We start from the raw sequence: 22,500 nt of genomic DNA on the forward strand, positions 1-22,500 counted from the left end.
CAAAAAAAATCCCCAAAACTTCTAAACTGCATAGAAATGTGTTTATTTTATATGAAAAAAACAAAATGCTTTGATTTAAAGTTTAAAGTGCTTTAATAGCATTGAACTTGCATGACTGTACAGACAGACAACCATACTAGCAACTGAAATAGCCTCCTATGTATGTATGTCTATCAGCCAAGATGTAGAATAAAGATACAGGTGAAGAATATGATGTAAAAGTTAATTTATTTCAATAATTCAGCTTAAAAGGTGAAACTAATATATTACCTAGTCTTATTACATGCAAAGCAAGATATGTTAAACATTTATTTGTTATAATTTTTTATAATTGTTTATTGACTTCATAAAATATTCTCTAATTTATTTTCTATTTGGGGTTTTCATAAACTGTGATTCATAATCACCAAAATTATAACAAATAAAGGCTTGAAATATCTCACTTTGAATGTAGTGGGAAATAATATATTTGTTTCACCTTTAGTTGAATTTACTACGAATGATGTTTTGCAATATAGTCAAATGTTCCAACCTTCACCTGTATATTATGACATCAATAAATAAGAGCATAATATGTGTCTGTATTGGTTCAATACGGTACGCAACTTTTAACACGGCTAAACCTTAACTGCTGCTGTTTCAGTTCTCCGAAAACAACAAGGTCGTCGTCTTCGTCTCCAGCTGTGAGGGCGTCGAGTTCCTCCACTCCATCTTCACCTCCGTTCTCTCCGGAGCCCCCGCCGGCCGTACACTCGAGTTCCTGCGTCTCCATGGCAACATGAAGCAAGAGGTAACGTCTCCCGGCGGTAACACTTCCCACCGTCCCACCGCTCTGCAGTCATGTGTCAGCGTGATGTTCTCTGCCCAACAGGAGCGGTCAGAGGTTTTCCAGAAGTTCTCAGTGTCCCAGTCTGGAGTTCTGCTGTGTACGGTTAGTACTCAACTTCTCATTAGAACTTATCACATGTTCCTCCACCAGGAGGTGATGCAGTATGACCTCAAGACACGCAGGTCTGGATCTAGACCCTCGTGGTCAGTAGAGGACCCAGTCCCAGATCCAGAACCCAGTAGTCAGTAGAGGAACCGCAGGTCTGGACCCTAGTGGTCCTTAAGGCTGGATTATGGTTCTGCGTTAAATCTTCGCGAGCGTGCGCCGCAGGTTGCGCCTCAATGAGCACCCCACGCCGTGCCTGACGTACACCTCCCAAAAATTGTAACTACGCGTAGAGGCGACGCAGACCAAACACAGACCGAGCAGGGCTGTGATTGGTTTGCTTGGTTCTGCCATCTCTTTCGTGATCTTTTTAAAAATGTTTAAACAACTATTTAACACGCGCCGTCTCCTTTCACTTCCGGGTGAAGCCCCAGAGGAAATTCTCCAGCATGTGCAGACTGCAATATCTGATGTCTCCGTATACATGGAGTTAACATTCCGACTGTGAACGAGTTATCTAGGTGTTGCTATCTGATCATTAAATGTCCGATATAGGTCTGAAGTAGATCCGGATAAAGGTGTTTACATGCAGTTTAAAAGTCCGAACGATGTCTTATACGATCAGAAATCCGATTGAACTGCTGCATGGAAACGTACTGATTGTGACCGTAAAAGTCGGATAAACCATTCAGGAAAAGAACGCACCCCCTTAGCGCTCTGGGGGGTACTGCACTGCGACGAAATGGAGTGATGGAGAAGTCCGAAGGATTCACGACGGCGTCACGGCAACGGCATCACGGCAGCGGCGTGTGCTCTGCGTTGGTGTAGCGCAGAACCATAATCCAGGCTTTTTTTTTTTTTTTTTTTTTTTTTACCTTGTCTGCACACATATTATTGATTGATACCATGACGGTAGAAACCAAAAGTGTATATATGTGCATTATTACTATATGTGATATATACATATATATACGCACACATATGCGTACACATACATAAATATACACATACAAACCCAGTGTGTTTTTTTTTTTTTTTTTTTTTTTTTTTTTTTTTTTTTGGGGGGGGGGAGGCGGTGGGGGGGGGTGGTGACGACATCCACTGCCAATCCAGGAAGCAGGAACACACGGAGACACACGTCAAGCACTGGAAATCTGCAACAAAAAAACCACAAACAAAGCACGAAACCGGCACGGAGCCATCCAAAACACGAACAGCAATCGACCTAAATCTTGAGATCTGATCGCAGTCTGAGCTAAGCTATCGCTACCGCTACCTAAACCCAAAAACTAGAGAGCCAGCATGCAGGTGAACAAGCCAGTGTGTGTGTGTGTGTGTGTGTGTGTGTGTGTGTGTGTGTGTGTGTGTGTGTGTGTGTGTGTGTGTGTGTGTGTGTGTGTGTGTGTGTGTGTGTGTGTGTGTGTGTGTGTGTGTGTGTGTGTGTGTGTGTGTGTGTGTGTGTGTGTGTGTGTGTGTGTGATAAACCAAACAAAGCTCCACCTGAAGTGTATCTATAGTGGGGGAGGGGGGGGAGCAACCCCGCCACCCGTGAGACCAGAGGCCGACAAGGAAGAGCCCGGAACCCAGGCCACCGGCAACCCCACAGAGGGGAGAAGTAGGAGGGAGGCAACCCACCGCCTGCGAGGCCCCCCCCCCCCACCCGGCGGCGGCCGAGGGGGCCCGCGGGCGGGGCCCCCACGGCGCGGAAAGAAGCAGCCAGGGGCCCCGCGGCGGCGGACCGCGACCCAGGCAATCCCCGGCCACCCGGTCCGGGCCGGACACGCGGCCAGGAGGCCCTCACCCTTCAGGCCAACGACCCCCACCCGGCAGGGGGCCAGCCTGCCCGGAGAGACAGAGCCGCCCCGGCCGCCGACGCGGGCAGGCGCACCCGTCCCCCACGAAAGTGGCCCTCCAAGACCAGAGGGGCGCCCCGCCGTAGAGGCAGCGGGGGGGACCGGAGACGGGCCCGGAGAGAGGGAACCCCCCAACAAGGCGACACCCGCGCAGGCCCGACAACGGAGGGCGCCAGACCCAGGCATCCCATTCATTCATCCATTCACCTATCCGATACCTATAATAATATAATATACTATACATAATAATAATAATAATAATAATACTAATAATAATACTAATAATAATAATAATAATAACCATCTTTGTATAATATAATATTGATAAATTATTAAGTTTTTGATGTCCTGCCAATGGAGGCTCAAATCCTCCATGGCAGGACCCTTCCATACCGCATTCTCACCGACACAGACATACGATCACGCACCGTTTCCCCCTCCCCGGGGGGATCCAGCACCGCCAGAAGGCACCCCAGGCTGCACGGCGGGCCCCGCCAGGCCCGGGTAACCCGACCCACCCGTCCCAGGCCCAGGCCGGTGAGGGAACGCGGGTGATGTGGGACCCCCTCCCGCCCCTTGTGTTGAGTGCATGTGATTAATGCCATAAAAACAGGGAGGAGGGAGGGCCAAGTATCGATTGACACAGACCCCCCCCCCTCCCGAACTACGTGTCCTTGTCAAATGTATTTATTAAGTGTTGAATGTGCAGTGTCTATTTTGCTGTTAAAACCGTGAGGCGGGGAGTGCCAGGCCCCGCGGGACAGTGCCCCCCACGACCCGGACCCCCCGCCTTTCGCCTATGTGCGTATGAATCGTGTAGGGGGGGCAAGAGGGGGAGCGGAGGCCGAAGCCAGGAAGCAGGACCAGCAAAGCCGGCCCTGATAAGACACCCGCGTCCCCCCACCGGCCGTCCAGTAGACGGGGGCCGGCCCCCCGAGCCGGGCAAGGGCCCCACCGTACCCCCAAGGGCGCCCCCGGCGCCGCCGTAGCCCCCAGACGGAGGGGGAAACGGTCCAACATCCTCCCATTCATACTGACAACATAAGACAAAGATACCTGGGAATGGCGCCACCCCGCCGCCGCGCCCGCCCGTGCACCCCCCGGTCAGGGGAGGCCCGCTCCCCGGACCCGGCCCCACCCCCCCCCGAGGCCACCCCGGCGGACACCCCAAGGGTCCCGGAGTCCCCACATCCGCAGGGGCACTTGGCCCCCGCCCAGCGACGGAGGACCAAGGCAGCAATGCCCCCCCAGCGCAGACAGCCACCCCCCACCCAGGCAGGGCCGGGCCCTCCGGGTGGGACCCCCACGTCCACGGCCCCGCCCCCCCCGGGAGGCCCGGAGACGCCCCAGCCACAGCCCCCCGCCCGAGCCCTCCCCAGCCACCCCCCCCCACCGCCATGAGGTAACCCCCCCCACAGGCCCCCAAGGCCCCCACCGGCTAGGGACAGGGCCCCGCGGCCCCCCCCACCGCCCCCCAGGGGCCACCAGAGGCCCGCGCCCCAGACCCCCCAAGCCGACCCCCAACCCCAAGGGCTACGAGATCACCACCCCCCCGCCCCCACTAGGTAACGAAGCCAATAAACGGGGACCACAGAGAGTGCAATTCAGCCGAATGTTGTTCAGTGGAGGCAGACATTATCTCACTACTAATATGATCTGATAAAAGATTCCTAAAATGGTTGATACATAAACTGGATTTTTGTTTCCAATTTACTAAAATGGTTTTCTTTGCGATACATAAGGCAGTGAGAACCCGGTGTGTCCAATTAGGATCTATTTGAGTGTCTCCCAGGTGACCTAATATACATACCGTGGGGCACACTGGGATTCTGTGGTTGATCCATGTGGATAAATCCTCACAAATCTCCTTTCAGAACCTCTGTACCGGTGTACAGAACCATAAAGCATGCATATAATTATCTGGGGTGTTCTCTGTGCACTGTGAACAGATATTAGAGGTGACAAAGCCCATCTGGAACATCCTTTGTCCAGTATAATGTATTCTATGAAGAACTTTGTACTGTATAAGTTGTAGGTTTGGGTTTTTAGTCATAGTAAACGTATTTAAGCATATTTGTGACCAAGAAAACTGGTCGGTATTAAGAGAGAGATCCGCCTCCCACTTAGAGTTCGGGAGAGAGACTGAATCGTCCAGTTTAGACACTAACCTGTAGAGTTTTGATAACAACTTTAAAGTGCTTAGATTCAATAAATCTATTATCTTAGCGGGAAGTTGTAAATCTAATTGGCAAATTTTGTATGTTTTATTTATTATTGCCTTAAGTTGTTGATACTCTAAAAATGTATTCCTGCTAACTCCGTATTGAACAATAAGTGTATTGAAAGGTACAAACTGTCCTCCTACAATTACGTGCTGTAAGTACCGTATTCCTTGATCTCTCCATTGAACGAAGTTAACCATCTTTTTATCATTTTTCACGATGTCTGGGTTGTTCCATATGGGTGTACGGTCACATGGAAAAAGTGAAATTTTAGCTATTTTAAGAAATTCCCACCAAGCTGATAAAGTTGTGCTAATATTAATGCTTTTGAAACATTGATGACGTTTGATACTTTGACTAATAAATGGTAACTCTGAGATTTCTAGTTCATTACAAAACACTTGCTCTGAGTCCAGCCATTGACTATCTAAAGGATGATCTTTTGACCATTTTACAATATACTGTAACTTACTGGCTATGAAGTAATACTGAAAATTAGGTAATTCTAAACCTCCATATTCTTTGGATTTTTGCAATGTCTTTAAACTAATACGTGGAGTTTTATTTTTCCACAGAAATTTTGATACATATGAGTCCAACGATTTAAACCAGGAAAGAGGGGGTTTGCATGGTATCATTGAGAAAAAATAATTTACTTTTGGTAAAACCATCATTTTAATGGTGGCTATTCTACCCATGAGCGAAATGGGGAGAGAGCTCCATCTGGAAAGATCATCTTCTATTTTCTTTATAAGCTGAACATGATTTAATTTTATTAACTCTGACAGCCTAGGGGAGATGTTTATGCCTAAATATCTAATGTTCCCTGATTGTAATTGAGTATTGGTTATATTCCTAAAATTGCAGTTAACACACAAAACAGTGGATTTAGACCAATTAATAGAATAATCAGACAGAGATGAAAATCCCTCTATAAGTGCAATTGTCTGTGATAGTGAAGATCGTGAGTTCTGGAGGAAGAGGAGTACGTCATCCGCATAAAGACTTATTTTGTGCTCTAATATTTTACATTGTATACCTTTAATATTTTGATTTTGTCTAATAGCTGCTGCTAAAGGTTCAATAAATATTGCAAATAATGAGGGAGAGAGAGGGCAACCCTGTCTAGTGCCTCTTTGCAAGGTAAAACTTGTAGAGATTTGATCATTTGTCCTTACACGTGCCTTGGGAGAGCTGTATAATATTTTTATCCAGTCAATGAAAGATTCGCCAAATCCAAATTTATGCAAAGTTGCCAATAGAAACTTCCAATTTACCTTATCAAATGCTTTTTCCGCGTCTAAGGATATAATAGTAGTCTCCTGTTTATTGATACTCGAATAGTCTATAATATTTAATAATCTGCGAATATTAGTAGACGAATGTCTACCTTTAATGAAGCCTGTTTGATCCGGATGTATAATAGAAGGGGTGACTCTTTTCAGACGTTCAGTAATGGCCTTGCTAATTATTTTAAGGTCTACATTTATCAATGAAATTGGGCGGTAGCTCGATGGGAGCAAGGGATCCTTGTCCGGTTTTAATAAAAGACTAATATTAGCAGAGTTCATATTTAAGGGTAAGCTTTTATTCTCCCTAGCATTTAGAATCATTTTATAAAATGTTGGTGCTAATATACTCCAGAATTCCTTGTAAAATTCAGCTGGGAAACCATCTGGGCCCGGAGCTTTATTATTGGGCATATGTTGAAGAGCTTCATGGAGTTCTCCTATTGAGAGCGGTGAGTCTAAATTCATAATTCATAATCCAGGCTTTTGAAGAATCACTAGTTGTCTTCCTGCTGCGGTGGAGCCGGTCTCAGGCTTTCTGGTTTCAGGGTGGAAAGTTGAACCATGACTCAAATATAAAATTCAGACATTCTTTTGCTTCAAATGGACATGGGGGGTTCATGTGTCCATTAGTCCTGATTCCTGAGGCTAGATGTGTCCCTCGACTCTGAGGTCTCGTGTGTTCGGTTCAGGTCTTGTTCATTCTTCTGAGACTAGTTCAGGCTCTAGTGGCAGGCATCGCTGTTATTCCTCATTCAGTGGCTTTTATTTTGAAAGTGGCTAGACGTGAAACGTGGGTAGAGAGAGGGGAGAGGATGTGCAGTAGAAGCTGCCCCAGGTATCTGGATGTGATGCGCACTGTCCGGGACTAATCTCGCGTTTGTTTTCATTCGTTTCCGTAAAACCCCAACCCGTCCCTCTGGGCGTAACCCGGGCGTGTGCTGTTTGTTTCAGGATGTGGCGGCTCGAGGTTTGGACCTCCCTCAGGTCACCTGGATTATTCAGGTGAGTAGAAACTGCAGCAAATGAGGTTCCTCCTCCTCCACGTTCTCCACGTACTCTACAGCTACGTTGTGTCTTCACAGTACACTCCTCCGACATCAGCCGCTGAGTACGTCCACCGCGTCGGCCGGACGGCCCGGATAGGAGCACAGGGGAGCGGCCTCCTCTTCCTCAGCCCTGCGGAGACCGCCTACGTCACGGAGCTGGCCAATCACAACATCAGGTGTGTTACTGACGCACCAGAACCATCACATCCACCACTGGGTACGGTACCGAGAACCTAATTCTTCTTCTCTGGTTCTGGTTGTGTCGTAGCCTGTCGGAGATGAAGTTGCAGGACATCCTGTCCTGTTTGATGATGGACGATGTCTACAAAGGACGGGGCAAGTACCACAGCAAGGTAAGCTATCTGTAGTTTGGGGCCCTTTTGAGGATTTTGATCAGGACTGTTTGATGGTTCAAAGGCCGCGGGTGTTCTGATCAGTGTTGGGACTAACGCGTTATTTAGTAACACGTTACTAATACTCTAAAGCATTACTTTTTAAATTCAGTAACGCAATTACCGTTACCAAACGGTGCGTTACTCCGTTATTTTTGGCTACAGTCAAGCTTTTTTTCCTCACACGCGGAGACCAGAGGAAACGTAGTGTGTGTTTATATTATAAAACATGACGGTCATGAGCCAAAAGAAGGAGAGTTTCACAACGTGGACATATTGTCATTACAGTAATCCCTGGTTTTTCACGGGGGTAACATTCCAAAAAGAACCCGTGATAAGTGAAATTATTTTTACAATTATTATAGAAGGCTTCAAATAGCGGAGATCAGCACCGCCTCACACGTATTTCCCTGCTCTTCTGAGCCGCTGCATCCCGACTCGCATCTTTTTCTCCTAAAGCCGCGGTGCAGGTGGGTTTTTTTTCGAGAGAAGAAAATAGTTATGGGTCGTTGTTTTCACTCTTTTTTTCTTCTGGGCAAAAAGATTCTTATAAACCAACATGCCACCATGGATTATATCTGAGACTGTAATGAACGATTCATCAAAGGTTCCTGTTCTTGAGCTGCTGCTGAAGCTCATTGGCCGTTCTCAGCATTGTTGCTAAGCAACCAACGTTATTGATACAGGAAGTGAATCAGAATGCAGAACACGATGCACAATGCAAATTGCATTAAATGGGAGCATTTAAAATAAGGTTTTTATTTAAAGTAACTAAAAAGTTACTTTTCATTGTATCGCATTACTTTTTTGTCTAAGTAACTGAGTTACTAACTGAGTTACTTTTTAATGAAGTAACGGTAACTATTTACTATTTTTCAGTAACTAGCACAACACTGGTTCTGAGTAAACCTGCCAGGTAGGAACCTCTAACACGGTCCCTTAGCCGGCGTGTCTCCATGACACGATAGCGCTACACGAGAACCTTGGACTGAACGGGCGGTGATGATTGTTGATGTTCACAAACAGCCCGCAGCATTAAAAGAGTGGAAAAAAAGACTGCAGAAGAAGAAACACTTGAACAAGGGATGCTACTTGCATATTTGTGTTTTTTTGCAGCTCCGTGACTCTGTATACTGTATATGTTGGAAGTCTTGTAGTCATAAAATGTTCAGACTAAGAGCGGTTCACAAGTCAAACATGGTAAAAACAAAAAAAGGGGCCGTTAAGTCGCCCGCTTGGCGTCAGTGGTGCCCCTCGCTGGAGCCAGGCCTGGGGTTGGGGCTCGGGCAGCCCGGGTTCTACGACATCGCAGTGCTTGTGATGGCGGGCCTCCGCTCGGTTCAGACCATCATTGGTCAACAGGAAGAGGATGAATCTCTCATTGAAGTTGGGTCTGTTGTTCATTTGTCCGTCTCCATCCTCGGTTCAGTTTCAGTGCGGTTGTTTGTGTCGGCAGCAGTTTGAAGGGGTTTTGATGTGACTGTCGTCTCCTGGGAATCCGTCGCCTCCCCCCTCTGATGCTGCTGCTTGGATTCAGCGTGGAGAGGAAGTCTCTGGGGGGCCTGTCAAAGCTGCTGTCTCTGACACAATAACTAAAGTGAATGTCTAAATCAGTGGTCTCCAACCCTGGTCCTCGGGACCCCCGTCCTGCATGTTTTAGATGTCTCCCTGCATCATCACACCTGATTCTGATTCATGGTCCTCATCAGCTTCTCATCCAGGTCTGGACAAGTGTGTTAATGACACAGCAGGACAGGGGTCCTGAGGACCAGGGTTGAAGACCCCTGGTCTAAAGCGGGGGTTCTTAACCTTTCTGACCTTGGGGCCCAATTTTTTCAGTACAGAGTGGCCCGGGGCCCGTTAAATATTAACACTGTATAGCAGGGGTATTCAACTTTAAGAGGTCCATTTAGAGAAAATTTACTCAAGCGAAGGTCCAGAACATCATAATTAATAAATATATATATATATATATATATATATATATATATATATATATATATATATATATATATATATATATATATATATATCCATCCATTATCTATACCCGCTTTATCCCTTGCGGGGTCACGGGGGTCTGCTGGAGCCTATCCCAGCTCATTTCAGGTGAGATATATATATATATTCAAGTAGCCTCATAGTTGTATCAACTTCTGCATCATCTGCATCTGACTGTTTAAAAAAGTACATATTTGACCAGACCCCGCAGCTCTCTGGCCGCTGCAGCCGTGTCACTTTCCGATGCTTTTGCGAGCCCGAACAACAGTCCAGCCCACACATCTACATGTACAATCCTTCAGCAGTAACGACGGAGCCGTCCGAGCGGCACCGACCTCCCCGGCCGCGGGGACGCGCCGGGATAAATGATCACGCCGCGCTCGCTCGCTCTGGGCGCAGACCCAAGTAATCGATCCCTGATCCTGGCGGATCTAAACGTACTCTGTGCAAAATGAAGGATTTTCTCTATAAATAAACACCATTTCTCTTACTATTACACGTACAGCTAGCTGAGGGTCTTCTTCTCCTCATTTGGTTGGGAGTTGCTATGCAGTCCCGCGGCCCTCGCGGCCCACACGTACAAAACTGATTTTTTTTTCGCGGCCCACTAGATGGCGCTCGCGGCCCAAGTGTGGGCCGCGGCCCTATGGTTAAGAATCACTGGTCTAAAGCGTTCCTTCCGTCTGAAGGGACCTGGACACTGCTAGGGCTTGAAGGGCGTGTTGTCTTTGTCCCGCTCTGCCCAGGACCAGGGTTTTCAGATGTGTTGAGGGTCTGTGTGATCAGGAATTCACTTCCTCCCCACCATGGCAAACTCTCTCATTAATTATTTAAAAAAATATATGAAACATATTTTGCTTTATCAATTGCTTAATAATATGATGTAAACTTCTACTTACTCACATTTGTCTTTTTTTCCTAATTTTTATACAGTATTGTAGTTTTTTCTTTCTTTCCTTTGTCTTTTCTACTTTTTTCGGTATGTACTTTTCTCTTTTCTTTGTGTGAGCGCGCTGTGCGCGGGGGTGTATGTGCTTGTGGCGTGTGTGTGCTGCGTATGATATGCATTTATGTCCACGATAATGTCCATTTTTATGCTCGTTCAAAGAAGTCCTCTTGTCCAGCCCCTAGAGCAGGGGTCGGAAACCCGCGGCTCTAAAGCTCCCTGGAGCTTTTTCAAAAATGTTTTACCTTTTCTTTTTTTTTTTCCTTTTTTCCTTCTTTTTTTCCTTTTTTCTTCCTTTTTCCTTTTAATCTTTTTCGACATTTCGACTTTTTTCTCAACATTTCGACTTTTTTCTCGAAGTGCATAATGAAAAAAAATGTTCCTCCTCTAAAATATTTTTATTTTTCTCCTGCCTGGCTCTAATACTCTTCCATAGATTCGCGTAACAAAAAGAGTCATGTGGAAAGACATTAGCGTGCTACATTTGCACCCGAGGACCCAGTTATAACTAATATAGAAACATGCAGCATGTGTTTCCTTCATTCTAAGGCTGATACAAGACTTTTCATTTTTTGCGGCTCCAGACATATTAGTTTTTTGTGTTTTTGGTCCAATATGGCTCTTTCAACATTTTGGGTTGCCGACCCCTGCCCTAGAGAGTTTATTGGACCTCCTTGCATATATGCTGTCTATTGTGTTTTTTATGGTAACTGTATTACTGAATTTTTAATATGAGCTTAATAAAAGAAATAAATAAATAACCAGGAGTCGTGTCTGTGTCTTCTCAGAGCTCGTCCAAAGCTCTGGAACAGGACGTCCGTGAGCGCGCCACCGTCCTCCAAACCCAGTTTGAAAACTTCGTCCACTCAGACTCTCAGTCCCTGGAGGCTGCGAGGAAAGGTATGTGATCACGTGACCTCGGTCAGAGAACCAGCTGTCCTGTCATTGGCTCACCTGTCCCTGTGATGTCACAGCGCTGCAGTCCTACCTGCGGGCCTACACCGCCTACCCCGCCGCCTTCAAGCACATCTTCCACATCCGCTCCCTCCACCTGGGACACGCCGCCAAGAGCTTCGGCCTCAGAGACGCCCCGCGGGGCCTGAGCTCTGGCGCGGGGGCCGGGGGGCCCAGGGGCCGCGGTAAGAGCAAGGACCAGGCCAGGAAGCAGGCCGGGAGTCAGCTCAAGAACCACAACCAGAACAACGTGTCTGGAAGGAAGAGGTGAGTTGTCTTCTGATTAGGGCTGGGTTTCCAATCAAATGTCAAGATTCGATTCCGATTCTTAAGATTCAGAATCCATTATCAGGATTTGATTCGATCCGATATTGATTTGGGTTAGTGTTATTAAAACTGTTTTTTCAGCTGTTGTATGAATTCTATGACTGTAGTTCTGCAACATATTAATACTAGTATTATATTGAGATTAAACAGCAAGTATTGCAGCTAATGATGCTGTAAGGACCAATCAGCTCCCAGAATGCTGATAGAACTGCTTTAGGAAACATCGTGTGGGTCAGAATTACCAAACAGATCCAGGGAGGAAACAGAGACGGATGAAATTGGTTTTAGTTTTTCCCACATTCCGTTTTTATTTTTTTTCCATTTTCTGTGTTTTTCAGTTTTTAATTTTTGAGAATTTGGTTTTTAGCATTTTATGCAAATATAACCCCGAGAAAGTATATAAAGCACTGAAATGAGACAATTTATGCAATTATGACTGAAAACATTAATGTTTTCATACTTTTAAACATATTCAAAGGCAAAAACATGGCAGCAGTTATTCTCGTGTCCAACTAAACATCCTTTTTTGGGCAAAAACAAAAAAATTCCAAAAGTTATTTGTATGAAATAAATAACTAAGAAATAAATAACTCAAATATTCCTTTTTCAATATCCATTTAAAGTGCAAAAAAAAAGAAAGAAATTGCAACATCTCAACAGTGCATGTGTGAATTAAATGACGTGACTACTGGGATTAAAGTTCACCGGGCAAAAATGTAATAATGAAAAAAAAATCGATCTTTAACCATACAAATCGATTTTTAGGAATTAATGAGAATCGATTTAGAATCGGAAAATTGATTTTTTTTTTCAACCCAGGCCTACTTCTGAAGATCCGAACTCAGCAGAACCTTCAGTTTTGAACTTTCCAGTGGAAAATAGAGCAGGATCAGATCTGGAAACATTTAAGAACTTTACGCAGACGACATTCACGAAAACGGGTCAAAATTACCTTTTCATGTTTGGAGACTTTAACATGACCTCATGACGTCATGACGTCAGAGATACATAAACCGACAGAAGGTCAGGAGACCTCCAAGAATCACAACACACCGCGCAACCTTAATAAACAATGTATTTACCGCTGGTAAAGGATATTAGTGCCCACCCTGGTGGTCATTATTGGGTTAGAGGGACAGCTGCTCTCCATGCTACAAGACCGGGGCGTCATCGGCATAGAGGAAGAAGTTATACATTTATTCACAGATTTAAATGATTCTATTATCAAAACTGTCCAGTTAAAGATATAAGAACAGTTCACGGCTAACCGGGAGTCTGCATAACGGTTGTAAACAAAAGCATTATCTTTACTGAAATTTTATCAAATTTACAACCAAAGAATCTGAAAGTAAATATAAAACATTTAAAAATAAGTCAACTACAAACTAGTGAAAAGTTATATTATAGAAAAATATGAAATCAAAAAATCAGAATGATGTAAAAGGAGTCTGGGAAATATTAAATAAATGAAAAAAAATGTTTGCAAGCCTTCTTCTGATTGTCATGGTATTGATATGGTAAAGGGTGATCGATGGCTCTTCAAATCAAAATCATTAACATTGTTCCAAACCGGCTCGTTTCCACAGAAAATGAAAACAGCAGAAGTCCATTATTCAAGCGAGGTAACAGACCAGTGTAACTCCACCCATCATTTTAGAAAAATACTGGAAAAACGTTTAAGCAGCAGATTGGAAAACCTACTTAAATCTGAATAGTCAGTGCGGTTCTACAGATCAACATGACGAGGCAAGTTTTTTTGTATAGCACAGTTCAGCAACTCAAGCTACTTTACAATAAATATATGAAAAGTGAAGAGGACGAAAAAAACAATACCATTAGAAAAAAATAAATGCCTTAGATCAAAGAAAACACACCCGTGGTGTATTAATAGACTTCAGGAAAGCATTTGATATAATAGATCATTCAATATTCATCAATAAACTCTGGGTGTATGGAGGTATCATCTACATGGGTATCATCTACTTTCATCTACAGTAGCTTACCAGAAGGTTGCCATGGTAACGCTGTGTCTGGAGGTTTTTTGTGCCCGAAGCTAAAAGAAGAAAAGTACCGTATTTCCTGGACTATAAGCCGCACCTGCACATAAGCAGCATCCGCTCTATTTTTAAAAAAATAATTAAAAAAAAGATATACAAGCCGCACCTGCATACAAGCCCCATCTGCTCTATTTAAAAAAAAAAAAAAAAAAAGATATGCAAGCCTCAGATATTTCTGTTGTTAGATTAGATATTTACTACATGTACAGAAGGATTTTGAACTGTAAATGATGTACATGTTTGTACCTAAATAGATCCTTTCCTAACAGTGTCTTTTAACACGGCAGCAACTTTGCTGATTAAAACGGGACAGAACCAAGAGAAAATAACCGCTATTTATTTATCTGTTTATCTGTTTGAAATCTGCTTCTACCTACTTCTATCTGCTGAAGAAGAAGTAGCGTATTCTTCTTTGCATTTATTTTCTCTTAGTTTTGATTATAATTCTGGTTAGAGCGCCCCGAGCAGTGGAAGAAAAATCCACAGAATAGAATAACCTTTGTATAAGCTGCATGGTTGAAAACCTATGAAAAAAGTAGCGGCTTATAGTCCAGAAAATACAGTAAGTAGTTTGTAGTCAGTGAAAAGTCATAAATGACATACTGGTGTGTTCTCACCTTCACCAGGGCTCATCCCGGTCAGAGAGAGGACGGACTGATCTGCTCAGAGTTCTCCAGCGGGTTGGAGGGAGCTGGTGCCCCCAAGAGGAAGAAGAAGAAGAAGGTTATTCAGTCTGAAGACGAATAAACAATGAACCCGTAAGAGCAGTTTCTGCCACAACGCACATTTCAAACACCACAAAAACTCAAAATCTTTACAAGAATATTTGTCTTATTTCTAGTTAAAATGTCTTATTTTTAGTAAAGAAATCTCATTACACTTAAAACAAGACTCATCACTGGAAAAAACAACAATTTTCACCTGTTTCAAGTAGATTTTCACTTAAAATAGAAGTAGAAAAATCTGCCAGTGGAACAAGATTTTTTAGCTTGTAATGAGAAGATAAATCTTGTTCCACTGGCAGATTTTCCTACTTATTTCAAGTGAAAATTTACTTGAAAAAGGTGAAAATTGTCAAATAACAAGTTATTTTTCTGGTGATGACTCTTGTTTTAAGTGTAATGAGATTTTTTGACTAAAAATTTGACATTTTAACTAGAAATAAGACAAATATTGCTGGTAAGATTTAGAGTTTTTGCAGTGTAGTGTTTCTAGGATTTAATTTCTTGGCATTGTCTTCTTAGATGGGAGTAAGTGTAAGGAGAAGCAGCTCTTCCTCAGCAGGAACCAGGAGAGCTGTGGAACAGCCCTGGACTGGGCGGCTCTCCTGAGAGGACCCGGTACTTTCTGAGAGGACCCGGTACTTTCTGAGAGGACCCGGTACTTCCAGGACGGGGCTTGACGCGCTGCCGCAGCTTCCCTCTTCATCGCTGAAACTCATGTTGAGGACTTTCAGACTGCAGGAACTGCTCTGTAGTTCTGAGAACTTTTTCTGTCTGCTTCACAGAAACGACAGCTAACTGTCGTCTGTGAAAACAGATTTTATAGCGTCTGGTTTAGGTCCCACGTGGAAGAAATGACTCCAAATACTGTCTTCACAGACGACTTGTGAACAAGGTTCAGAAGTCAGACATACACGTTTTACATGTAAACCTGTGACCATGTAAAAGTTTAAAGGTGACGTACCATTAAAATATAACTTTTATGTTGTTTTTTTAAATAAAAAAAAATATATCACTTATGTGGGTTTTTTTATTGGGGTGTTTGAAGTCAATTCCAACATGGAGAGTGGCTCGCTTCTGGAGCCAGCCCCTAGCGGCCACTAGAGGAACTGCAACCAAACCTATGGCGCTTTTACACTAGTACCTGCTCAGCGCGACTTGACTCGCCTTGTCCTCGTTTGTTTTTAGACAGCCAGATCAGAAGTAGGAGGTTGGAGTGAAGCTGCTGTGACGTATTTGATTGTGTATCTAAACTAAGAAGACAACAACACTAAAGATGTAGAACCTGGAGGAGATGATAGATGTGCTGCTGGATCTGTGGCTTGTGTTTGATATCAAGTTAAAGAGTGAGAGAGAGAGAAGCTTCAAGCAGCAATGCTTTTTAAAAAAATTGTGTTAGTCTCTGTGCTGCTGAAAAGTCAGCTGGAGCCGTGAGCAGCTATGAAGAGACAGAGATCCTGGTAGATCTGGTCGTTCCTTATCTCCGTCTAGATCCCTTTTTAATTCTCTCCTCGGCACCAGGTTTATGAACATCTGCACCTCAGAGTTGGATCATGAAACAGACTTTTGCTGCCATTGCTGGTTGAATAAAATGAACAAGAATCCGTCAGAGTCTCTCTCTCTGATTTCCTCCTCCTGACTCAGACGTCTGACTCCAACCCCCCGACCAATCGGTGACCTGTAGTGTGATGATGTCAGATACAGCCCACTCAGCAGCTTAGAACCTCGGCAGAGTAGGCACAGAAAAGTATCTACTCGTCACGTCTCCACCCGCCTCCACCCCTAGTGGAAAAGTGCAAAACCGGGGCGAGTCGGGCTGAGTAGGTACTAGTGGAAAAGCGCCACTAGTTCCACATGAGCCTCCACCCAGAGGTTAGATTCCTGCTGCTTGGTGTAGACTCCAGATGGCAAAGTATCCCAGAATGCATTTCCCACTAGCAAATGAAAGTATCAAATCGTGGATTGATTATTCTGCTATTTGCTTTCACGACCAGCCGTGGCCCCCCACCCCCCACCAACGGTCTGAACTTTTCCACCTCAACTCACCATCTCAACACATGCCTCAGGTCCCGGTCCTCCATCCAGCTCACAGGACTCCAGGCCCTCCAGCTGCTGCAGTTTTATCTTGTTTTTGTCTTCTTGTACGAGGACCTCGGGTACCTTGAAACGCGCCTATGAATAAAACATAACTTCATTTTTGTTTGACAGAATGGAGTTTTAAGATGATTTTATGACATGTATTATAAGTACATCTGTGGTAAAGTTAAAGCCTCTAATTTCAAATATCCATCAAACTTTAATTTTATAAGTTACCTTACAAAAGCATAAAATGTGGCACACAAGTAAATACATTTTATTTACCAGCCCCTTTCATGGTACTCAAGGACACTTAATAGCTAAACAAGAAAATAAAACAAAAACAGACAAAGAACAATATGAAAAATAAAATGGAGATAAGAAGCTTCACGGTTTTAAAAGAGAAAGAGACACTTTCTTGAAAAGATTGAGTTGGTCTCGAAGACTCCATTGGTCTAGATCAGTGTTTCCCAACCCTGGTCCTCGGGGCAACACTGTCCTGCATGTTAGATGTTACCCTGCTTCAGCACACCGTGATAAAAGTACCTGTGTCATCAACAGAACTGTGCAGACCTTGGTGACAAGCTAATGAGGACCTTTAATTAGAATCAGGTGTGATGCACTGCAAAAACTCAAAATCTTAAGAATATTTGTCTTATTTCTAGTTAAATGTCTCATTTTTAGTCAACACTTAAAACAAGACGCATCACTGGAAAAGACAACAATTGTTTTTTTCTTGTTTTAAGTGTAATGACATTTTTTGACTAAAAATGAGACATTTTAACTAGAAATAAGACAAATATTCCTGGTAAGATTTTGAGTTTCTGCAGTATGATGAAGGGAGACATCTAAAACATGCACGACAGTGTTGCCCCAAGGACCAGGGTTGGGAAACACTGGTCTAGACCAGTGGTCATCAACGCTGGTCTTCAACATCTACTGTCCTGCATGTTTAGACGTCTCCCAGATTCAGCACAAGTGTCTGAGTCACTACTAGAGTCACACAGACCGTGATGACAAGCTGCTAACGATCCTTAATCAGAATCAGGTGTGTTGATGCAGGGAACCTGGATGACATCATCCACCTGAACTGCACCACTTGCTGCCTTGATACTCTACCAACGGCATTTTTTCAAAAGTTGCACATTGTAATGTCCTCAGATCTTCTAGATCAGGGGTCAGCAACCGATGGCTCTAGAGCCGCATGCAGCTCTTTAGCGCCGCCCTGGAGCTTTTTCAAAAATGTGTGACCTTTTTTTTTCCTTTTTTTTCTTTTTTTCTTCTTTTTTCCTTTTTTTCCTCTTTTTTTCTTCTTTTTTCCTTTTTCTTCCTTTTTCCTTTCCTTTTCAATCTCGACATTTTGACTTTTTTCATGAAATTCTGACTATTTCCTCGACATTTCGACTTTTTTCTCGAATTTCGACTTTTTTTTCGAAATTTTGACTTTTTTCTCAACATTTCCACTCTTTTCTCGAGATTGTACTTCAACATTAATCTCGACATTTCAAATGTTTTTGTCGAAACTTTGACTTTTTTCCCGTGATGCGTGGTGGAAAGTGTCCTGTGCTCCTGCATCAGCCCCTGCTACCCCCACCCTATTTAACAAGGTGTGGGTCTCATCGAGATTCAATCTCTTTTTCAAGAGAAACCTTGCCAAGACATGTTATTTACTGTTTTAATAAATACTAATTAAATAATGAAAAAGCTCATTTAAGTTTATCTCTGTCAAAATCCATATGAATGTTAAAGTTACCCAGTATGATGAATTTATTTGCACTGGTCAATAAACCAGATAGGAAATCTGAAAACTCAGACAGAAACAAGTTCTTCTTCTGAAACGCTCCCAGTGTGAGTTGAGGTCCATCTGAGGACGGAGCAAAACCGGACCGTGGTGCGTCCTCTCCCAGTAGATCAACTCAATATCATCTATCTCAACACAGAGACTCACACAGCAGGATGTTAGTCTGACCACAGCGTCCACGGCCTGCATGACGTTCACACACCAGCACATCCAAAAGAAAAGGTTTTAAAGGCTGAAGCTCTGCTTGCTCTGTTGTGTAACTGCTGCTTTTTAACAGCATCAATATTTCACCTTCTGCTTAATATTTCATAAACTAATGGGTGCATAAACGCCTGAACCCGATGTCCAGCCTCTGATTGGATGGTTACTGTGAACAGATTGATAAATGATTAATTGATCACAAGACTGAGTCAGCCACAGAGAGAGTGCAAACCACCACAAAACAAGTCCAAACCCCAACAGGATGACATGAGTCCAACCCGTCTGGGTTCAAATGTGCAAAACCAGATGCTGATGTAAATCAGATCTGTGATGAGGTCAGACCAACAAGGCTCATATCACCGGTAAAACTGGTCCAAGTTCCAGATCAATGCCAGACTATAATCCCCACATGACCAGGACCCCCTCAACTTCCCCACAAGGGGCCTCGTGTTCAAAAGTTGTGTGGACTTCATCTTAAACTCATGTGCAGAAATCTTCCCAACGCAAAAAATGCACATGTTCAAAACTGTGCATACACCGGAATCCATGCACAACCCTCTGCCGGGTCTCCTACCTCAAGGAGAGTAATACGGATATGATAAAGAGTATAAATAGTCACAGAAAAGGCAAGGCAAGTTTATTTGTGTGGCACATTTCAGCAACAAAGCCATTCAAGGTGCTTTACATAGTAAAAACATGAAAAGTAAAGAGGAGAAAGTTCCAGTGCAGTTGCAGAATAAATAAAAGTCAGACTTAAGCTAGAGTTACAGTTTAGCACTGAAATTAACAGTTTAAATCTAAATTCAGAATAGTTTAAATAGTTCAGTCAAAGGCAGCTGTAAACAGACTTGTTTTTAATCTTGATTTGAAGGAACTGAGGGTTTCAGCGTTCCTGCAGTTTTCTGGAAGTTTGTTCCAGATCCGTGGAGCATAGAAGCTGAAAAAGCTAAAAATAAAAGTAAATAAAAATTAAAGCGGGCCCTCGAGTGTGCAATTTTCACCAATAAAGGTCAAGGACTCAAAATGAAGTCAGATGACACCACCATGAGTCTTTATGTCAAACCATTCAAAAATTATGGCAAAAAGTAGGAACTATCACATATCGACCAATCAGAAGAAGGGGCGGGGCTAATTTGCACCAATTATGTTCAAGGACTCAAAACCGAGTCCGATGACACCACCCACAAGTCTTTATGTGAAACCATTCAAAAGTTATGGCAGAAAGTAGGAACTATCAAATATGGACCAATCAGATGAAGGGGGGGTGCGCTTTTTGGCATCTATCGTCACCACGGTAACGCTTTCGACTGAAAAAAGTAATGCCCATCATCGCAGGATGGAGACGCACATTTTGATGTATAACACACCTGGGTGCACATTTCGGTTCGAGCCGCATTAACGGCCGAAGAAATGGCATAAATTGTGGCAAAATTACACGATTAATTCATAATGGCCAACTTCCTGTTCGGTTTCGGCCATGGCGCCAGGAGACTTTTCTTTAAGTTGCGACATGATACAGGTGTGTACCGATTTTAATGCATGTACGTCAAACCGTATTGTGGGGCTTGAGGCACAACGTTTTCTAGGGGGCGCTGTTGAGCCATTAGGCCACGCCCATTAATGCAAACCATTAAATATCACATTTATCACCAGGCCTGGCTTGCGAACCATGGGGAACTCCACGTGTAATTTTTGTTGATTCCGATATAAAGTCAGCTACTGAAAAAAAGTAGTCCCTGTCATTTAAGACTCAAATCAGTAAAGTACTGTGGTTGACCATGGTCAACGGTATAAAACGATACCAGGAAACCGCTTAACCAAATGATGGAAATGGCAAAAACAAGTGGGAAAAAGTTGTGAAATCGCAAAAAAGAAAGTTTACCGACTGTGAGCTGGAAACACACCTGTCAGAAGTGGAAGCCAGGAAAAACATCTTATCTGGTTCTCTGTCCTCTGGAGTTAACCGTAAGAGGAAGAAATGAGTGGGAGCTTTTAAAATGAGGTGGGGTCAGAAAACCACACTGTGCATGAATCAATTAATTCAGCATTCAGGCCAAGGTGAAATATTCACCCGTTCAAGTATACCACGCATCAACATGAATCAGATATTGAAGGATATTAAAAAAGGAACCTTGTATCAGTTGGGAATGAGCGTGGTTGTGAGGGGGGCATAAAACCACCTTTTCAGTGGATACCTGTTGTCAACTGACAGATTATTGGGAATAGACACATTAATCAACCGAAAAGTGGCTTTAAAGTCAACATTTTAAACAGGAACAAGAAACCATCCATCCTGCACCCTACCAGCTTGGAGCCTCATTCCCACCATGCTGTTGCTGAGGATGTAGGAGTCGTGGGTCGAGTCAGGCCACCTTGCCACAACATTCGTGCATCACAAATGATTTGCACGTTGATCGAATGAAAATTCTTCCGATTAAGGTACATATTCATGCACATATGGCGCCTTAATTGCAATGTGTATGCAGTTGATCACTCCGATTAGATTAGGAGAACCGGGAATTGCCGCAAATTGCATTTTGATGTTTGCGAAAGACTGGTGTACTGTCCAGGGTGAACCCCTGCCTCTCACCTGTAACGAGCTGGGACAGGCTCCCCTGACCCTGGTAAAGGACAAAACGGGTGTAGAAAATGGATAGATAGATGGATGGATGGATCAGCTGCATCATATGGGAACCTGAGATACTTAGCGGAAATGCAGATGATCCCATCCCATCCCATCCCCTGGCATTGCACGGCTCAGTGCAGACTGACCGATTCCTGACCGGTCTGCCAACTCCCTTCGAAAGGAACCAGTTGACAGGAAACCAAGTGTGGTCAGCACTTGTAGGGGAACAGGCTCCTCCCCGTACATCTCTCTAAAGTCTTATTGTTGATGTTATGTTTCCTCGCCGCTGGGTGTCGCCGACGGACAAACCATAGAAATATATGTATGCCAGACTTGAGGGGCCGCAACTTTTCACGTTCAAGTCACTTTCTGTACATCCAACGGAGAGCGTGGAAAGTGGCTCATGTATAGCTTATGTACAAGTTTTTTATACGTGAGGCCTCAGGTGACTGTCTTTTGTGGATTTTACTGAGACTGGATCAGTTGGACTTAGGTTCAGAATCTGAGCCAAAACCCTGAAGAGGCCAAGGTGTCCAAAGACCTGCAAAAATGTGATATGAAATCCAGTCCTCTGGAAGCCAGTTACTGATTTGACCAAGTTGTTAACTCACTGAAGGTGGTAATCCACTGCATGGACCGATGCTTCTCAGTGGTCAGACCTTCTGCCCTTAAACTCTTGAATGACCTGCATATTTTTATCTTCAGTGTCATGGATTTAAACTATGCAGTAGTCGGAATTTTATCCCTTTAATAACAGCATGAAAACTTCTGACAGAAGAAGTGTGGGACCAGAGAAAGACTTAGGCAATCCCTCTGTGAAAGCACCAATTGGTTTTCATAGAGTCCTGATGAAGTCAGGGTTTTGGATGACTTGGATTTGAATTCTGGCAGGAACTGACCCCAGCCAACACCTAACCCCATCCAAACCAGCTGGCTAGAACACATCCACCCCAACTACGCACTGTTACCTTATATCAGGGGTATTCAACTGGATTATTCAGGGGGCCACATCTGCAAAAGGACTGTATGGAGAGGGCCACACTGTGTGCA

At 43.9% G+C, this 22,500-nt stretch overlaps 1 protein-coding gene across 1 annotated transcript in view; it reads left to right on the forward strand.

Moving 5' to 3' along the window:
- The window catches only part of ddx31 (DEAD (Asp-Glu-Ala-Asp) box polypeptide 31), a 24,973-nt gene extending 9,267 nt beyond the window's left edge, over nucleotides 1-15,706 (forward strand). The window contains exons 12-20 of the mRNA XM_061730150.1: nucleotides 644-790; nucleotides 872-931; nucleotides 7,253-7,303; nucleotides 7,384-7,523; nucleotides 7,616-7,700; nucleotides 11,475-11,586; nucleotides 11,661-11,907; nucleotides 14,651-14,782; nucleotides 15,269-15,706. Coding sequence (XP_061586134.1) covers nucleotides 644-790; nucleotides 872-931; nucleotides 7,253-7,303; nucleotides 7,384-7,523; nucleotides 7,616-7,700; nucleotides 11,475-11,586; nucleotides 11,661-11,907; nucleotides 14,651-14,771 — 963 coding nt within the window. The 3' untranslated portion in view covers nucleotides 14,772-14,782; nucleotides 15,269-15,706. The remainder of the gene's footprint in view (nucleotides 1-643; nucleotides 791-871; nucleotides 932-7,252; nucleotides 7,304-7,383; nucleotides 7,524-7,615; nucleotides 7,701-11,474; nucleotides 11,587-11,660; nucleotides 11,908-14,650; nucleotides 14,783-15,268) is intronic.
- Nucleotides 15,707-22,500: the final 6,794 nt, after the last annotated feature.

Source organism: Cololabis saira, chromosome 9, assembly GCF_033807715.1.
Source record: "Cololabis saira isolate AMF1-May2022 chromosome 9, fColSai1.1, whole genome shotgun sequence".
In the NCBI taxonomy this organism is placed as follows: Eukaryota; Metazoa; Chordata; class Actinopteri; order Beloniformes; family Belonidae; genus Cololabis; species Cololabis saira.